This window comes from Amphiprion ocellaris, chromosome 13, assembly GCF_022539595.1.
Source record: "Amphiprion ocellaris isolate individual 3 ecotype Okinawa chromosome 13, ASM2253959v1, whole genome shotgun sequence".
Classification (NCBI taxonomy): Eukaryota; Metazoa; Chordata; class Actinopteri; family Pomacentridae; genus Amphiprion; species Amphiprion ocellaris.
In genome coordinates, this window is record NC_072778.1 from 17,268,668 (window position 1) to 17,288,424 (window position 19,757).

The 19,757-nt window shown below is 41.5% G+C and overlaps 1 protein-coding gene across 3 annotated transcripts in view; it reads left to right on the forward strand.

The window, feature by feature from the left end:
• The first annotated feature begins 758 nt into the window (after nucleotides 1–758).
• Nucleotides 759–19,757, forward strand: part of pcdh11 (protocadherin 11) — a 128,632-nt gene continuing 109,633 nt past the window's right edge. For 2 of the 3 annotated variants that reach the window (XM_055016549.1, XM_035952010.2), the window contains exons 1-3: nucleotides 759–1,541; nucleotides 7,690–8,270; nucleotides 14,657–17,164. In XM_055016549.1, the coding sequence (XP_054872524.1) occupies nucleotides 7,731–8,270; nucleotides 14,657–17,164 (3,048 nt within the window). In that variant the 5' untranslated portion in view covers nucleotides 759–1,541; nucleotides 7,690–7,730. The remainder of the gene's footprint in view (nucleotides 1,542–7,689; nucleotides 8,271–14,656; nucleotides 17,165–19,757) is intronic. The other variant, XM_023278430.3, reaches the window with a different exon arrangement.

The window sequence follows — 19,757 nt, forward strand, 5'->3', positions numbered from 1 at the left end:
ATGCACCTGTTAGAACATACTTTAGTGTATTTGGGAACGCCCACTCAATTCCCCACGGAAGGAAAGTGACAGCTTGACAATATGTGATTGGTGACTTTGAGGCAATCAATACATGACACTTATCTGACAATGAGGCCTTCAGCTGCAACAAGATTTGTTGATGTTTCCCCTCAGGAGGTCAAACTAAATTTACTTCTCTGCTGAGATCCAATACACCATTGGCATTATCCCTTGTTGCCTTTTTATCATTTCTGCCATTCCAACCTGCTCCTAGGACTAAAATGGAAATATAGACCATATGCAAAATTTGGCACGATTTTATGACTGGAATTTATTTAAAAATGTGAAACAACCCCATAATTAGGCTGTTTTCTCCTCTCATCCCCGTGAAGGGGCTCAGCCATTGCATTCTGGCACTCAGGAATGTCTGAAAAGAATTTGAATCTCATCGTTATTCAGCGATGCCAATGTTACAGTAGACCCCTCTGTAAATAAAGAATGAAATTTAAAAAAAAAAAAAAAGCAGAGACAGACTCGGTATAAAAGAGAACAGTGCCCCCCTCTTGCTTTCAGGCAGATTTCTGGAGCACTGTGGCTACAGCAAACAGCAGAGGCATCTGTAGTCCACATATACCCCGACATCCACCTACTGTACATCTCAGTGCGAGCATCTCTCCAACGCAGTGCGGCTTTAAGAGGACCGGGGCTCTTAAATCTGTGCCTGGCTCCTCCTTCCGCCATGATGTCAGTCGGAGGGAGAGCGAGAGGGAGAGAGGTGAGCAGTACTGAGGAACTGAGTTCATACAATACTACTGAGACATCTACAGCTTAGCAGACAGATACGGTGAACCGCCTATCCCAGCTCCTGTAAGTGATGCTGCACTGAGGCACACTTTGATCCAACTCCACTGGGGGGGCGATGCGCATTCTGAATCCTTCATTTAAGAGTTTTTGGGGAGCATGCACAATCTTGAATCAGTCAAAACAAGTAGTTATAATATAAATTAGGTGTAAGCTTTCAGTTTTTTTCATCAGAATTTTTTTTTTTGCCTGCTTGGATTGAAGTTTAACGCGCGGGTCAAGACGCGTTTTTACGCACACTTGTACATTTTTTGTGCCGGCGATTTTTTTCCTTGTCTGGTAAAAAAAATAAATAAATAAAGTACGAATTTCGAGGCAATTAGGGTAGGGAGACAAAGTTTATGTAAAACAAGCGTGGATCACTGCGTATCTCCGCCAGTGGGATTGCGAGCCCAAGACATCCGAAGAGGAATTACAGCGTCCTTTCCAAACAAAGTTGATGCATGATATTTTTCTCTCTTGCGCATGAGGACCACAGTTTTTTTTAGCACATGGATAAGTTTTTTTAGTGGATAACATTTTTTTTTCTTCTTCTACTTTTGCTGCCAATTCTGACGAGGATCCTTTCTCCCCGTTTCTCCCACTTCAGATTAATTCATGGCACTTCTTTTTTGTAAATCAGTGATGTCTCTGCGCGGCGGTACTCACGGTTGATTTTTCATCCTGTTCGTGCGGAAAAGGTAAGCCTGGCTATTGATTATGACTTTTACTGTTGAGATCAAAATGTGTGTTTCACTTCAGCCGTCTCTGACTGTATGCACATGACTGTTCTGTCTCCCGAGCGCATTTAGAAAAAGACTGGAGAGCGCCCAACAGCCTAATTTATGTGATCCGTATAAAATCAGACTGATGTCCCAATACCGGCGAGGACTTGCGCTGTATTTACAATCATTGGCAGCCACATAAGATGAGCGAAAATTTAGCAATAGTGTATAATGTAGTTGGATAAATCAGTGTGTTGCGACAGTGGGTCATTTGGATGTTTTTTTTCTCTTCCTACAGCTGCTCCAAACATATAAGAGGCGCCACCGTGCACCTCATGGAAACAAAAATTATCCATTTTACGCGCTGAATCGTGGAGAATCCAAGCTGAGTTTGTCGCAATATGAACGTGTGCCGCGTGGTTGGTCACGACTCCGGGCGTTATTTAGTCTTGCTTCGCCCCTGATCGCTACACAGATAGAGGCCCTACTTTCCAAGAGCATCCAACTGCAGGGACTTTTTTTCCAGCGCAGGTTTCTCAGCAGCTTGGCCGCTAAGCTCGGTGCGTGGGTGCGCGGCAACAGCGCGCTTCTGGTCAAGCGGTTCAGCTGTCACCACAAACCCTCAGTGGCTGTCATCCGTGTTCACGCTCCGGCTCTTGAGAAAAGAACATAAAAACAAACCCAGCACCGCTTTGCTGTAAGGAAGAGCAGTTCAAATAGTCGCTGAAATCCCGGTTGGCCTGGAGATTAACCGCCACAGTTGGTTGTTTGGGCTCCTAATGCTGTACCTGCTCAATATGCTGTATATGATTATTGGGCTTGTATTTTAAAAAGGCCCATTGAACTCAGTATTTGCTGGAGAATTAATTGGTAATTTCCACCTTCCCAAGGTGAGCCAAGCATTTGGATTGTAGCCTGGGAGAGATTTATGTAAAAGACAGTGGATAATGGAAGCTGTCTATTTGTTTGTTTGATCTACAAAATGCAATAAAGCGTTTGCTCAGTCACATCCACTTGCAGAATTCACCACCAGGTCGAGAATAATTGGAAACAGTCTGCAATATCTTGGCATTCAGTCCTAAAACAGATCTGTAATTAGCCTGCTTTCCATCCTCATGATAAATCCGACAGAGTATTGACTGGAGAGTGACAAAGTTAGAGTTGTTGACTTGTAGTAAAACACTATGTGTAATGAAAAGTCCATAGAGCAACTAAACTGTGGTCTCTGGGATGCTTCCCATGCGCCAAAGATGTTGTCTGTATTTGCTTTGCTTTTAGTTTCCATCCCATACTGTCAGTTGTTGTTTCACTGGGACACATCTAACCTCCTTCCACAGCCTCATGGTTTATATCAAAACTCAGTTCATAGTTTGTCCATAATTTTTGCTTGAATAGCTTTCTGCTATTCAACACATTTTTTTTTGCAGCTGAATTGCCCCTTTTATTCCCCATAAAGTGTAATATATTGAATATAACTACTCACATTGAATTTGTCAGTTTGATTTGATTTCGGAATCCACAAAGGTGTCAGCACAATTTGCACTTGAAATATGAGCACTTTGCAGTGTATAAAACTGTTCTCTAATATTTTTTGACAGTGGTGTTTCCAGTATTATTAAAGCAGGAGTTTCTATTTTAGCACTTATTCATGGCATGCATGGTTTCAAATTACCGTCAAAAATTTTCTGACCTTGGTTTAGTTATCCATCTTAGACAATTTATTTACTTGGCTTTAATGTGGAATTCTGTCACGTTTTAATTTAAAATAATGGGTCTGAAAGTCAAATTTCATTGGCAAGAGGATGCAAAGCGACACCAAAAGCATTTCTTTTATATTTAGCTTTAGGTTTACATTTGCATGTATGGACTGCCCTCTTGAGGTCCATGATTACATCGTTGAAAATTAGCTTGTCATTTTGCTAATGGAGGATGGTAAGAAATATTGCTCAGCGACCATTTAATTACCCAAGTAGTATAACTCTTCATGGCCCAAGTCTATCTAAGAATTAAGAAACTGATAGGAAAGTGAAGAGGGACTGGCTTATTCAGCCAAATAGCATTGTAAACACTGTGCTACAAATTACATATCAGACCGCTGATATATCACAGTTTTTACTGCTAAAAGATAGAAGAATGTGCAGATCCCTTTGCTTTTTGAACTTAAATATACATACTCGTTGGTATTAAATCTATTATTAACAGTGTCACTGCAGCCGTTTATGTTGAGCATGATTTTTTTTCCTCTTGCACTGTCTCGCTTTGCAGCATGACTTTGGTGATATAGTCATTGCTGAAGTTTCCCGAGAGAAAACAACTTTCATTCCTTCACCGTGTGAAGAGAATTTTTCTGGCTGTGTGGACTGAAAAAGAACTGACTGATCATGACAGAAACCTGGTCTGTCAGACTGTCAGTGATCCTTAAAGCTTTTCAAAGAGAAAAAGCCCAAGACAATCAAAAGTATTACATCTACCACGGCCCTCTTTTTTAAAATCTCTTTGGATCCACAGGCAATATTGATAGATACAACTGTGGTAAAAAGCTGGCTTTGACAGTTAAAGGACTCCAAATGTCTTGGGCCCTCAGCCTCAGAGTAACTCCACTGAAAGTTTCCAATGAGGGTATCTTCCAGGGGTGAAGGGAGAGGGTGACAGTAGCGGTATGTCTCCCCTCTTGCTGTTACCTTCAGCAGTTGCAAACACCAGGAAGACCTGTCCATCACACTGTCGTGTAAAGTGATCCGGGGCTGGCCTGCTCCTCTTCACTGTGTCTCCCAAGAGGGAGGCTTGAGTTTGCCTACTGGATTCAACCTGCTGTCTGGGGCTCAAAATAGCATTTCAGGAGACTAGTGAAATGTAAGCAAAGGAGACACTCTGACTGACACCTAGAAGCTCTTCTCCCCCCCACCCCCCTACCCTCGCCTTCCTTTTTTTCCCCTCCAACACAATTCCTTCTCTCACCTACCTTATCCCCTCATGGACAGGTTTTTTTTAAAAAAAATTTTTCAAGAATTGTGACAAGTGAAAAGCAGTGCAAATGTTGGAAAATCAGGCTCAAGAGAAAAGAACCCGCATCAAAGTAATAGTGTGCAAGGAGTGAACACATTATGTTCAAGGGCGGGCTGCACAATGGCTTGGTTCGTGTCCCCCTCGTTCCCGGGATCTTTCTGCATGGAGTTTGAGTGTTTTCCCTGTGCATGCGTGGGTTTTCTCCGGGTACTCTGGCTTCCTCCCACAGTCCAAAAACATGCTCAGGTTAATTGGCAACTCTAACTTAGATGTGAATGCAAGTGTGATTGTTTGTCTCTATGTGTAGCCCTCTAACAGACTGGCGACCTGTCCAGGGTGTCTCCTGCCTTCACCTTAAGTCAGCGGGGACACACTCCAGCCCCCCCGTGACCCTAATGAGGATTAGGCCGTATATAGATAATGGATGGATGGATGGATGTTCAAGGGCAACATGTACCTCTCATTTCTAAATGTCTGCACTTTTAGTTTCCCTTTCGAAGACAAACGGCCTCATATTTCTTTAAATCTTCACGTATACCTCAAATACTAGTAAAATCTCACTTCTTAACATCACATTAGCATCGCCAGGGTGTCTTTTTGTGTTACTACATTTGTACTCCTGCATGTAACTCTGAGTGGAAAACATACTACACCCCTTCATCCTGCAGAACATTATTGTCACTTACAAGAGAGAGGGAATCTAGATCATGCTTTGATCTTTTCTGTTTTTTCACTTTAGCGAATCACATCCCATTTAAGGATGTAATTTAAACTTCATTATGCGTTGTGTGAGCTCAGCCTTGGACTGCCTGACGATCATCACAGTAAAGCAATTGCTGCTCACTCTCAGAAAGATGCACACTTCAAAGTAAAGCGTGTCACAGTTACTAATAGGATATATCTCATCAATATGTTGACATGAGAGTATAACGCCGCCTATGCAGCATGTGTAGAATGAATAACCCTCATACTGATCAATGTCAGCCATTTTTCTTTCTGTCCAACTGTTCTTTAATGAGTCTCATGTGACTGCTTTATGAAATGTGTGAAGTCTGTCTTTACATGTTTCATGAATGCCTTGCAATTGTTGCAGATTCAAAACCAGCTTAATTAAATTCTTATTTTTAATCAATTCCCCTTTGTCAGCGGGCCGAGAGCTTCAATGGCTGTGAACGCTGTTGCCTTGCCAATTTAGAGGACCCCTGTAGTGCATTTTAGGCAGTCATACCTTTTCGACAGCATACTGTTTGACTCATGTAAATGGTTGGAAATTTCATAAAGTAGGAAATATTATAATTCCCAGAGCTATTTGCGGTCCCTCATTTCTGCAGGTATGTACGCATTTTACAGCACCAGCTGTAAATTGTTTATGTGATGACTGTCACAGGCTTTTGCCATTCTTTGAAGGAAATGTGTGTTTGATTTCAAGGCAGGTGCCTTATGAATACAAACCAATATCTTCAGGGAAATCATATGAGGTTAACAAACACTCAGGGAGTTGAGGAACCTAAACACACGGTGGGATACGAGTAATGAAATTATTAGTTGTTAAATATATTGAGGTGAAATACAGATGGGGAACCAGTACTATTATGAGAAGCAAACAAACCTGTGCTTTGGTGACTTTAGCCTGATATGAGATGGTGGATTAACAACAGACCAGTAATATAATTGTGCTCCACTGAATATTCAACCCAGCACAGCTGTACTCTTATAATTACACTGTATTTCAACTGCTGTTATGCCAAAAGCCTGTGTGGCCAAGCTGCAGTGGGGACCAGTGTGACTGTGGTAGAAACTGTAGAATTAGATTTGTTAAAGATCTCTCATAATGGGTTGAATGAATGAATATGTCAAGAAGTCAGCCAGCAAACCACACCAAGTAACTCCCCTGATAACTGACTAAATAACCTACTAATTAACTGGTGGAAAGAAGTCAATATTTTATGCTTGCATATACTGGCAGGCAAGGCGTTACAGAGCATGACTCCTTCATCATCTTCCAATGACCTACTTGGGTTTTGGCAATTGGGGTTCTCGCCCTTTGGCAAGTTTTTGCACATATAAAACTGTTAAAGATTTTGTAGAACAACAGCATCAAATAAATAAGCCATTAACCATTAGAAAACCTATTAATGAATGATGCTCAGTTATGATAAAACCATCTGCAGTACATTTTTCTATCACAGTCATCATTCCAGACAAACACAAAACTGGGTACTGTTTAAATTTGATGTTGTACAAAAAACATTTGTTGGGATGTAATGAAGTTACGATTAAATGTCACTAATGTGACTGATGTCGGCTCCCACAATAAATAATTTCACATTATTGTCTCCTTCCACCGCTGTTACTCTAAACACTGCTCTTATCATACTGTGCTAGTTTACACACATGGGCGTTCATGAAATATTTGAGAGCTCAATTGTTTACATTCAGAGCAAATGAGGCTCTCCATTAATAGCTGCTGTCAAGCAGTACAACTGCAAGTGTGTGTCTGTGTGTGTGTGTGTGTGTGTGTGTGTGTGTGTGTGTGTGTGTGTGTGTTCATGCATGGAAGCACCGATGCTTAAGGCTCAGTTCTGCTTCCTCCAAATGAGCTGAAGTCTGGATATGAGGTGCACTTGATGAAGACACTACTGCAACATATTGACTCAGACTGATTCAGAAATGAATTACATTTTTTTTTCTCTCTGTCCATTTTTTTTTCAAGGAAGGTAGTTTGTGACCAAGCTTTCAAAGCCAAACTATCTTATCGCAACAAAGAACTCGACTGCTTTCATACTTCTCAATAAAAATATGAAATGGTTCATTACAGAGATGAAATGGATTGATGGAATGTATGAACTACTAACCTTTACGTGTCCGCTTGCTCAATGGATGTCATCAAAGGTTAATTGTGTAAAACCGCCATTAATTTGCTCTCAAAGACATGGGAAGGATGTTGGCTCATAACTAGTTAGGATGAAGAGGTCAAGTTGAAAACTCTCCATGAGGGAAAATAGTACTAATTACCGCAGAACTTGAATACCATGTAATTTTCCGCATTGACATTATGTGTTCTGTCTTTCCCTCTTCTTTTTTTTTCTCTCTGTCTCGTCTCTTTCTCTTCTGACAGAATTGCTGCAGTAGAAGTGAAGCTCCCATCTACTCTTGAGTATGGACCTAGCAAGTCAGGCTCATGTGCTGGTGATATTGCTCACCTGTGTGGTCTTACTATGCCGGGCCCAGGAGAGGGACTACACAGTGAAGGAGGAGCAGCCGGAGAACGTCCGCATCGGGAATCTGCGCAAAGACCTGGACCTCAACCTAGACCCCAACATCAGGTTATCCTCACCGCTGCAGTTCAAGCCTGTGTACAAGACAGGTGACGTGCCTTTGGTGAGGGTGGAGGCGAACACGGGAGAGATCTTTACCACCAATCACAGAATCGACCGGGAGAAGCTGTGCTCAGGGGTCTTCACTGAGAAACGCTGCTATTATGAGATTGAGGTGGCTGTGCTGCCCGATGAGATCTTCAGATTGGTCAAGATCCGCTTCCTGATTGAGGATGTGAACGACAACGCTCCCCTATTCCAGTCCACTGTAATAAACATCTCCATCCCAGAGAACACAGCCATCAACACCCGATACCCGGTGCCCTCAGCGTTCGACCCTGACGTTGGGATCAATGGGATCCAACATTATGAACTAGTCAAGGTGAGGATTAATCTTTCTTTTTATCTCTAATTAGTATAATTAAAATTCAATAAATAGGCATTTTGTTTGGATTCTGGCAGACCTGAGTTATCTTGATTTTGATGTACGAAGTAATTATCAGGAGGACTAAACAAATCATGCATTTGCTTTGAATGTCAGTTTGAAAAAACTACGTTTAAAAAACTGACTGTTAAGAACGTTCACAATCCCCATCATAAAGATGTATGGTTTGAACGACAGTGCTGGAGCTTTATCATTAGCTTTTTGATTTGTGACACTGAAGTTTAAAAATGGGGCTTATGTGACTGCATCTATCAAAACATTCAATTTCTATGTCATTACAGGTGACAAAAGAGTTTCCTTTGTTGTTGTTATAAAAGCTGTTTCTGACGGTCCATTTGCTTCATTTTTGAATTATGATTTGATTTGCCAAACACCAGGGCTGTTACTTTCTCTGAGTAAATGCCAGTGACAACTCATATATTCCTGCTTAATTTGACATTTGCCCAACTGCCAGCTGTAGTTAAGGGATTTAAGACATTCCAGTATCTAATGATGAATTTCCAAGTAAAGATTCTTAAAGATATATTCCACTAAAATTGAAGCTGATAGAGGATGTTACTGCATGTCTGCAACCTCATGCAAGAACCATTCTGTACAAATTAATTAAATTGAATAGTGGACGAATGAAAGTAATTGATGGTGAAAGAAGTTGGCCTGAAGCGTTGTGTTTCTGGAACAGGGTTCAAGTTACTGATCTGGTCTTGAAGGACTTAATAGAATAAATGGCTTTTAATTGGTTTTCTCCAACATCAGTAGCAGACAACATCCGCCATACATTTGATAGACCAAAAAACACTGCAGTAAACTGTCTTGGAGAAAACACTAACAACGAAGAAAAACAGGACTGGAATTATAAAATTAATTGTCCTTTTCAAATAACCCAGTGGTTGACTGTCTGCAATGCAAGCAGCATATTCAGCACACACATTAATGATTATGCTCTGACACACTGTTATGCCTTCAGCATGCCACCTATCTGCATCAGGTCTGATTAGTTGACTACTTTTAATTAGTGAGCGCTCATGTTATTATTCACTGCCAGTTCTTTGGATTTCATGTAGTATGATTCAAATTCTGCATGAGCTTCTCTATAAACCTGCTACAGTGCCGTGGTTGTGCAATGCTGTAGTGTATATCCATATAGGAAATTAATTTAGACTGCATTGAAAATATGACCTACTTTTTCATAAAGTGGAATATGCTGCAAAACTTAAAATGGGTAATACCAGCCATTAATATTTCCATATGCTTTATTTCATTATGAGAGAAGGCTGTAAAAAAAAGGCTGCATGTTCACTATGTACAGTAATATCAGGGAACATGCAGTAGGAAGTGCAGACACAGCATATACCGCACGTCCAATTTCCAGCAACAGGTTACATGTACTGAACATAGTAGATTAAAACAAGTGAGAATAAATGAACTGCATTATGCTAATAGGTGTCTTATGCAGGACTAGAGAAAGCATTTTTTCACCATCTAATTGATGCTCTATTAAACTGCAGTGCAATATTCTCCGATACCTAATAGAGTCAGCTCTAAATTCTGAAATGTAAGATAATATAGATAATATCGTGCATTCTTCATTTACAGTCCAGACAACACTTTATGCGTTGTGGATAGATGAATATTGAAGATGACATGAGCTCATACAAATGAAGTGTAATTAAAGAGGGAGATGCAAGCACTCTGGAGGAAACCCTAAACATTGTAAATACAGAAAGGTTGCTGTATTTGAGAGCACGGTGTGAGACAAAAATGACAAGTCCGTCTTGGCGTCTCAGATGAAGTTAACACTGTGCCGGAATGAACAGAATCGTTGCTGTCTGTGTCTGCCTTGAATACCAATTTGCATTTTTAAAGAGCCTCCTCATTGCCAGGACCTCTCCAACGCAATGTCCTGAATTGTTCATGCCTGGAAAAGCACCAACCAAATGTTCTGCTCATTATGATGATCATCTGCAATCATTTGCTTTGCCCTTTTCACAATATATAGGTTTCTAAAACGTGCCTAGGCTGTGGTCGTATTATCTTTTGCAGGCAATTCTTCTTACAGAAGCCTTGTCTCTGCGTCCCTGATTCAGTTCCTCCCATTATATTCTCATTGTACTCGAGATTAATTTCCTTGTGTCCCAGGTTCCATATGAGTAAAACACAGTAAGAAGCATTAAAGGAGGTGGAGACATTTTCAGCCTTTGGTATCTTTTATTTCAGGAGTGCAGTAGAAAGCCAGGGGTTTAGTGGGGAAGGAATGTGCAAGCATTTCCTAGAATAGCTCTTGGCCGCTAAGCCACCCTTGGACTATCTTTGTACGGTCCTGTGAGATTTGTCTTAGAAACTCCCTCAGAATGATAGTTTGCCCAGTCTTCTTGTGTTGTGCAGCGCATGGTGCTAAAATTGCTGCCATTGTGGAGCACAGTGAGCCAAACTCAGTGGTCTGTCACTCCACATGTAACTTCCCGAAGTTGTCAACATACAGAACAAAGGAAAGAAACATGGCAGCCTCTTTTTTGTACAACTTTGTCTTTTTCCAAATCTAAGAGTGACAACGAGTAATTTCGTCCTACACAGTGCTCTGGCCGCACACGTAATGGTCGGTAATCATGCTTTGAGTGAAACTCAGCCATCAGTGCAGCAGTGTGTTACATCACCTGAATTGCAGAGGGGTTGTCCTAAGAAATGGTCAAGGTCAGAGAAAGCAATCACATGCATGGCTGGAGAAAGATCTCCCACGAAAAGAGATTTGATCACTTTACATATTCACACGATAACTCAGGTCAACACAGATACACACTGAGGACTGAAGGAGATTCTACTGCTGGTTTTGCTCGGGGGTTTGGCTTTTCACAAACATTGGTCCCATTTCTTTGTTCCAGTGTTGTATTATTTTGGGGCATCACATGCTACATTAATCCAAGCTGCATTTATGTCAACATATTTCAACACATTTAAAGTGGGGAAACTTCTCCAAACCATTTTATTTAGATCAACGTTCTGTTACTGGCTGGGCTGTGCTTCACTGATAAACAAGATGATGAAGTGGATGTCTGTATTTTAGTTGGGTGGGCAATCTGGAGGGCTCTTAGACTTAACTTTCTGTCAGCTGCCTAGTTTTTTTCCTGAGGTTATTTCCTGGGGCAAACCACTTGATTGTTAAATGTCGATCTGAAACATACCTAAGATTTTTGAGCGGGTGAAGTGGTCTTTTTGCTGATACTCCAAGCCCGAGCATGACCAATTTTATTCCCAAAATTATTTGAAGATGCAAAATTTATTCAAACTTCATTTCCGAGTAGCGAGAACATTTTGATTAATTCATTGCATACTGTGTATAGGTATTGCATTTTTTGGGCAGAGAGCTCATTGTCAAGCATTTCCACTTTTCATTAGCATCCTATTTTGACACATTATCTTCTTTTAGGGGTTGACAAAAAGAGACAAACAATTCCCAGGTTCTTTTGTCTTAATTATATGCATGAGACCATGGCCAGGGGAAAAAGTGGATGAAGGATAGAGAGAGAGAAAAATGAGAGGAAGAAAGAGACAGAGAGAGAGAGAGATAAAGTGAGTTTCTATCAGCATTATAAAGAGGTGCTATAGCTTGTGATGAATACCTCTCTCTATTTAGTCCCATCCATGGGCATCATCGTGACTAGAGTCCTCCTGATATATTCACAGCCCAATCTGAGTCTCCTCTGAGTTTTAATAAGGTCATCAACTTGACTGAAAGATGCCTCTACTGATAATCCGAGGCACTCTCTGCAGATTGGGGTTCAGAGTCATCCGTCCCTCATCATCTGCCACCTCTGCTTCTGTCAGTGTCCCTCAATCATTTTCATTTAAATTAGCCAACTCTGATTAGATTGTGTACCGCACACGCCCCACATGTACAGTGTCCTCATCCCTCCCTGGCCACAGAGACTCGTGGCCCTGTAATGTGGAGTGACAGGCTACTCATCAAAGTTGAGGTGTACCTGCACAGTATATGTCTGATGGAAGAGTGAGGCACGGTGTTATGTGCACACTTGGCCGTTTAGAGAGCTTTGTCCTTCTCGCTCAGCCTTAAGGTTTCCAGTGAGTGATTCATGCTAGTATTTGGCCTTTTCTTAGCCTGCCCCAGATCTTATCACAATCCACCAGACTAATTCTGCATTCAGGAGGATGCACAGCCTGAGAGATAGCTCTCTTCAACTTATTGAAATGCGGTGAGTGCTGTCTTGTCAGTTGTAAAATTGTGTGAAACCAAGACAAAAGCATAGAGGAAATGCTGGCTCATAAATCATTGTGCAGCATTCCCTTTGACACATGCTAACTCAACATCCTACTATTAACATCAGGCTTTGCCAAATATCAGTGTGCAGATACTGAGCTACTGTGCCGAATCTGTAAACTACTGAAACCACTGAGGATTGAGCAGCTCTGTATGGATGGAGTAGTGCTTAACAATACAGCCCCCAGAATGTTGTCTTGGACCTTTCAGTTATGACAGAAATAGTTCTGCAATGTGCATAAAGATTCAGCAGAGTTTATCCATCCAGGGCAGTTTCTCCATATTTCAACACAGAGTTTTATTTGCTATATCTGCTTATCCGTATATGACTCTTGCTTGCCAGAAGGATCACAAAACAGGGTCTGAAAGATCGTTGCTGCAGCGTTGGCTGTTTTAAGTAGTTCTGTCAATCACTAACATGTTGACAACATTCCCTCTGCAAGCAATTTTTCAGAGTACACAATAATTTACATGCTGCTGCTGCACGTTTCCTTGTGACGGCGACAACACTGTGCTGGCACGAGGACAGTTCTAGATTTTGAAACCTACTGAGGACTCTTGTGCTCACAATTTGGTTGAAATGTTTCTCTCTTGAATAAGGAGAATGTATATATCTTAATCTCATTTGATAGCTGTGCCTAGACAGAGTAATCTCTTCCAACATTATGTGCAGCATGAAGCTTATCTCTTTAAAGAGGATGCTTTTTCTTGTTTTACCATGAAACTGCTTCTGACTGAAAGAGCTTCAAAGGGCTTCTTTGTTTCATAATGTGCATGCAGCTCATTCATGGGCTTGATCTTCTTCTTATTTCCTCCCTCCACTCCCTTTCTCCCCTTCTCTGTCACTCCTCTCTCCCTCTTTCTCACTGTCTCTCTCATATGTATTCCTTCCTCTCTCTTCAGATTTAAAGAAGTGTAAGGATCCATACCATACTCCATTTGAAACTGTAAACATTAGTGCTAGTTTTCTGGATGGAAGGCAATTACTGTTAACAGCTAGTGCCAGTTCCTCGGGTTTCTCATGTGGATTACTCATGCATTTGTTTTCATTTTCCTCCGGCTTTACTTTTGCCTAGATTTAGCTCTTCTTGAGTGAAAAGCCTTTCTAATATGCAGGATTTTTCACTCTCCTTCTCTTAATCTATGGTTATCTGGTCTTGCAGTGTATTTAAATGCGAGCGTATTGGCGTGTCGCCATTTTCAGCTGTCTCTCTCTTTCTCTCTCTCTCTCTCCCACTGAAATGTTGCAAGGTTTTCTGCACTATTCTACCTTGACATAAAATAAGAGGTCAGATTGAAATCTCATTTTAGTGAAGGCAGAACAGTCCTAATGAGAAGGATAAAGAGGTAAATGAATCCCCTCAAGCTGTAGTTTCTTGGACGTGTGGAGGGACTGTAGCTTTACTACAATGATTGGTCATATATTTTTTTTTAAATTTAAGTGACATTTTGCTATTTTTCTCTGGCATCTATTTTATATGGCATGTAAGAAAAGAGTAAAAGTTGGAAGCAAGCTGATGATTAGCATGTTTGCACATTTGCAGGGACCCAACTGAGTTGAGCAGAGCCAAGAACCAGCTGCCGTGCTGTCCCAGGCTGTTTAACTTGTTCTTGATTTTCATCGGAATGCATAAGAATGGGTACAAATGATGCCTGAATAACCTAAGGATGTAGCTCAATGGGCTGTTTCGTACTCTAAGACAACTGAAAAAGCTGTGCTTTAAAAGTAAAAACATCCAAGAATTCTTAAAAATCTTTCAGTATGCCGTTCTTTGTTATTACCCAAGTTAAAACGTTAAGTTCTTGTGGCAGTAATACATCTGTCAAGTTAGTCTTTAATAGAGAGGCTTTGCAGTTTCTACAGTACATAACATGCTCTATCCTTACAGTTTGGTCATATAAGTAAAAAATCTCAAAAACAAAGAAAAAAGTAATTCTATGAAATGCAAAAACAATATTTCAAATTTTAAATGACATTCAAAGGTTAGTGGGTGAAAGATTTTAAGTACTAAACAGAACAAATCTCACAGAAATTGTTGTCTTCTCGTTGCAGAGTGTCAGTGAGTTTGGATTAGACATCATTGAGACTCCTGAAGGTGACAAGTGGCCACAGCTAATCGTTCAGCAGAATCTTGATCGCGAACAGAAGGACACCTTTGTCATGAAGATTAAGGTGGAGGATGGTGGCAACCCTCCCAAATCCAGCACTGCCATTCTCCAGGTCACCATTTCTGATGTCAACGACAATCGTCCCATCTTCAAGGACAGCGAGCTTGAGGTCACAGTGCCAGAGAATGCCCCAATGGGGACATCGGTTGCTCAGCTTCATGCCACAGATGCAGACTTGGGCTCCAACGCACAGATCCACTTCGCCTTCAGCAACCAGATCTCTGCTTCAACCAAACGTCACTTTGCCATCAACAGCTCTACAGGACTGATCACTGTGAAGCAGCCACTGGACAGGGAGGTAACTCCTGTTCATAAACTCATTGTCCTGGCCAGTGATGGCAGCTCCACCCCCTCCAGAGCCACAGTTACTGTTAATGTAACAGACATTAATGACAATGTTCCCTCTATAGACACTCGCTACATTATCAACCTGGTTAATGGGACTGTTCTTCTGTCTGAGAATGCACCTCTCAACACCAAAATAGCCCTAATTACCGTTACAGACAAGGATGCAGATCTTTATGGCAAAGTAGCTTGCTACACTGATCATGATGTTCCTTTCCGATTGAAGCCTGTCTTTAATGATCAGTTTTTACTTGAGACAGCTGCCCCTCTAGATTATGAAACAACTCGAGAATATGCAATTAAGATAGTGGCCTCGGATAGGGGGACGCCTCCGTTGAACACTTCAGCTATGGTCCTAATTAAAATCAAGGATGAGAATGACAACGCACCTATCTTTCCCCAGCCGGAAATCCAACTTTCTATACCGGAGAACAATGACCCCTCTACACAGTTAATAAAAATCAGTGCCACTGATGCCGATAGTGGACATAATGCTGAGATAATTTATACTCTTGGCCCTGATGCTCCTGATGGGTTTAACATAGACAGACGATCAGGAATTCTTTCCGTTGGCAAACGACTGGACAGAGAGAAGCAGGAGAGGTACTCATTCACTGTCATAGCGAGGGACAATGGCTCTACCTCCCTGCAGAGCAATGTCACTGTCAGGCTAATCGTCCAGGACCTTAATGACAACAGCCCAGCTTTCACACACCCTGAGTACAACTTCTATGTGCCTGAGAACCTACCTCTCTATGGAACCGTGGGCCTAATCACAGTGACGGACGCAGATGCGGGAGATAATGCTGTTATAACCCTCTCCATTTTGAATGGGAAAGACAATTTCATCATTGACCCCCAAACTGGTGTGATCAAACCCAACATCACCTTTGACAGGGAGCAGCAAAGCTCCTATACATTTATGGTCAAGGCAGTCGATGGAGGGCAACCTCCAAGCTCCTCCTACGCCAAGGTCACTATCAATGTAGTCGATGTGAATGACAATCGCCCTGTGTTTGTCATCCCATCCTCAAATTACTCATATGACCTAGTGCGAACCACCACCACGCCTGGTGCTGTGGTCACAAGAGTGTTTGCCATTGACAATGACACAGGTATGAATGCTGAGCTGCAGTACAGTATAATCAGCAGCATCATCATCACATCTAGGGTCTCCCCTCGAGGTCTATTTGCCATCGACAAAACGACGGGTAACATAACACTGCAGGAGAAAATAGTGGCAGCTGATCAGGGGCTGCATAGGCTGGTAGTCAAGGTCAAAGATTTAGGCCAGCCTGAGTCATTACATGCTATCGCACTCATTCACTTGTTTGTCAATGACACAGTGTCAAATGCTACCTTTATTCAAGAGCAGCTGCGAAAAAGTATGGAGACGCCACTGGATCGTAACATAGGGGACAATGAGGTAACACCTCAAGCTAATGGATATGTGATTGTTGTCATAGCTATCATAGCAGGGACCATGACTGTCATCCTGGTGATATTTGTGACTGCCTTGGTGCGCTGCCGGCAGACACCCAGACACAAAGTAGTACAGAAGGGCAAACAGAGCGGAGAGTGGGTGTCACCCAACCAAGAGAACCGTCAGATCAAGAAGAAGAAGAAGAGGAAGAAGCGGTCCCCCAAGAGCCTCCTCCTGAACTTTGTGACCATTGATGAATCCAAGCCTGACGACCCCACCCATGAGCATGTTAATGGCACACTGGATCTCCCTGTGGAGCTAGAGGAGCAAACCATGGGGAAGTACAATTGGGCGACCACGCCCACCACCTTCAAACCCGACAGCCCAGATTTAGCCAAGCATTACAAGTCTGCGTCCCCTCAGCCCACATTTCAAATCAAACCAGAAACTCCAGTGGCCCCAAAGAAACACCATGTGATCCAGGAGCTCCCCTTGGACAACACGTTCGTGGTGGGCTGTGACTCACTCTCCAAGTGCTCATCGACTAGCTCCGACCCATACAGTGTCTCAGAGTGCAGCTGTCAGGGGGGATTCAAGACTGCGGGGCAAATCACCACCCGACAGGTAATTCATGACTTCCTTTTTAAACCCACCCACACTAGTCCCCACTCACACTCCCTTTGCTGTCCCCGGGTAGGTGATGTGAAAGGGGGAGGGTGGGAGCATGAAGCCAGGGGATTTTCTCACACAGACCATGACCATGTCTACATGAATGTCATTTGCACTTAAAAGTAGGACGACTCAAGAAACAAAAGATTAAAATAGAATTTGTCACAATTAATACAGGCAACCTTTCACTGCACTGTTATTATTCGAGTAGTCACCCTCCTTTATAAGCCACGTAGCCATAATTGCATAATATTCTGCCAAAATGAAGGTGCAGATTAAAATGCTTGAGTAATGATAGCAGTCATTATGATGGCCACGTATTTTACACGTGACTGTGAGTAGTTGATGGCAATGTTCCTGATTTAGAAGGGCTTCTGATAGGCAGAAATGATGAAACTCTTCACTGATGTATTTGAGGTCAAGGGCGGATGAAACTGTGTATTTGACTGACATGTTTAAACAAGACATACAAAACGCGTCAAAGGCGATTCATTTAATCAGGTATTCATGTAGGCAAAAAGTGTGAAGCTAAAAGCACAAAGCAAACCAAAAAAGTGCTCTTGATGTGCTAAGACAACTTGATAAATAATCCTACTTTTTGTGGCTTCTGTCCTCAAAATATTAAATGGCATCTTAAATGTGCCAGTGAGGCTTTTGTGGGAGTGAAACTCATTTGAATGCCAAGGTACAGCAAAGGGCTTATGATTCCCTAAGAGATATGTGCCAAATGCGAAGTGCCCCAATAAATAAAAGCTGGCAAGGGAAATAAATGTAAATCAGAGGTAAGGAGAGGTGGCCTTGCTCGGTGCTGACAGCCAGAGCATAGCGCTGTGGGGAAGACTGAGTACTGTTTGGGGCGGGGGGAGAGGGGGTCACAGGGATCAAGGTGACGCTGAGCCTTGAGATCAATATACTTAAACACCAAGGGAGCAGTAGTCCATAAAAAAGTCTGCCAGGCCGAAGTTGCATTTAGCCCATAAATGCTCCACTTTAATGACCCCAATTATTGTTATAAACGGCGTATGTTGATACACATTCTTTACATTCTTTACGTCATCTTACATAGGAAAGGATGTAACGACAAAGGTTTGCCTCTCTGATGTGCCGTAGTTTATGTTTGACGGAACACGAAAGAATGCTATCGTTGCATACTGAATACATGACAAAGTGTGTACATGTTGATATCACTGACACAATGGAATTAATCAAGGCTGACTGGTCTGTGCGCAGGATAGCAATTTATTCATACTGATATGTGCGTTGCCATAGTTTTCCCTCTGTGTCTAACATCCAGTTGATTTCGCTGGCTTCTTCAACCATTTTCTTCTTTTTTTTTTTTTTTTTTTTTTTTTTTTTTTAAAGACTTTTGAAGATTTGGTTGTTGCTGGGTTGCACTGGCTTTCATTTGTTTGTGTTACTGTTTTGATCATGATTATCACAACTGCCATTCATTCAATTCTGGGTCAATTTCATGATATTGCATCAATAATTGATTTTGTTTGATGAGGTGCTTGCTTTTGTTTGTGTCTAGCCTCATATTGCACACAGTTTCTAGATCATTGGCTTAAGTCTGCCTGTTTGCTCCCAGTATGCTTCTGTGTGACATGTAGCAAGCTTTAAAATGCCTTTAGCATAGTTGTGGTAAATGACTGTTGATCCTGTGAAGTATTGTACTTAGGTTAATTTATGAAGACACCCACACAGAGTTGATCGTCATTCCCCTCATCCACCTTTTATTTGAAACCCTAGTTAAAAGCTGTGCTCTGTCATGGTACATTATACATAAGCCTACTACATGCCCCTGGTACCAAAGATTTAATCCATAACACGTTTATACGACACACTGACGCGATGTCAGAATGATTTTCCCCTTTTTTGGATAGCGACTGCCCTGAAATATGCAGAATTATTCTGTCTGTGCTCAAAAATGCTGAATTATTATCCATTATGAATTTTATGCATCACGGATTTAAATTGATTTTCACTTATGTTGCTGATCAGAGTGGAGTATTTTCGGGTGAATAATTTAAAATCAATGAATTTATGATTATTAAACATTCTCCCAAATCTGCAGGCTGTGTTTATATCTGATTATTCTGTGGTATATTCATTCACTTCTCTAATAGAAGACAGGTTTAGTGTGTATAATATTCTCATATTTCAGTGTCACGTTCTCCCAACATTTAAATATTATCAAACCAAAAATAAATTAAAACCTGTTCTCATCGGTTCTACTTCCAAACACCATCTTCAGGGATGTTAAGCTGACAATATATCAATTTTTTTATGTCCCCTTGAGCAAGTGACAAGTGATTCCTCCCACTTTAGACATTAGATTTCCCACCAGTTTAAAGTGTGCTTATTTAAAGCCTGTGTCATGAAAAAAAAATAGCATGAAGCTTTGCCTGATGAGAATCAGTGGCTGCAAAGGTTAATTAAATGCACTAAAGGGTTAATCACTCGTAATACAGTATGATTAAAATCACTGTAATTGGTTTGCGAATGAGGCTGATAAGAGCGAGTAAAAAAAGGCAGCCGTCCTTTAAGA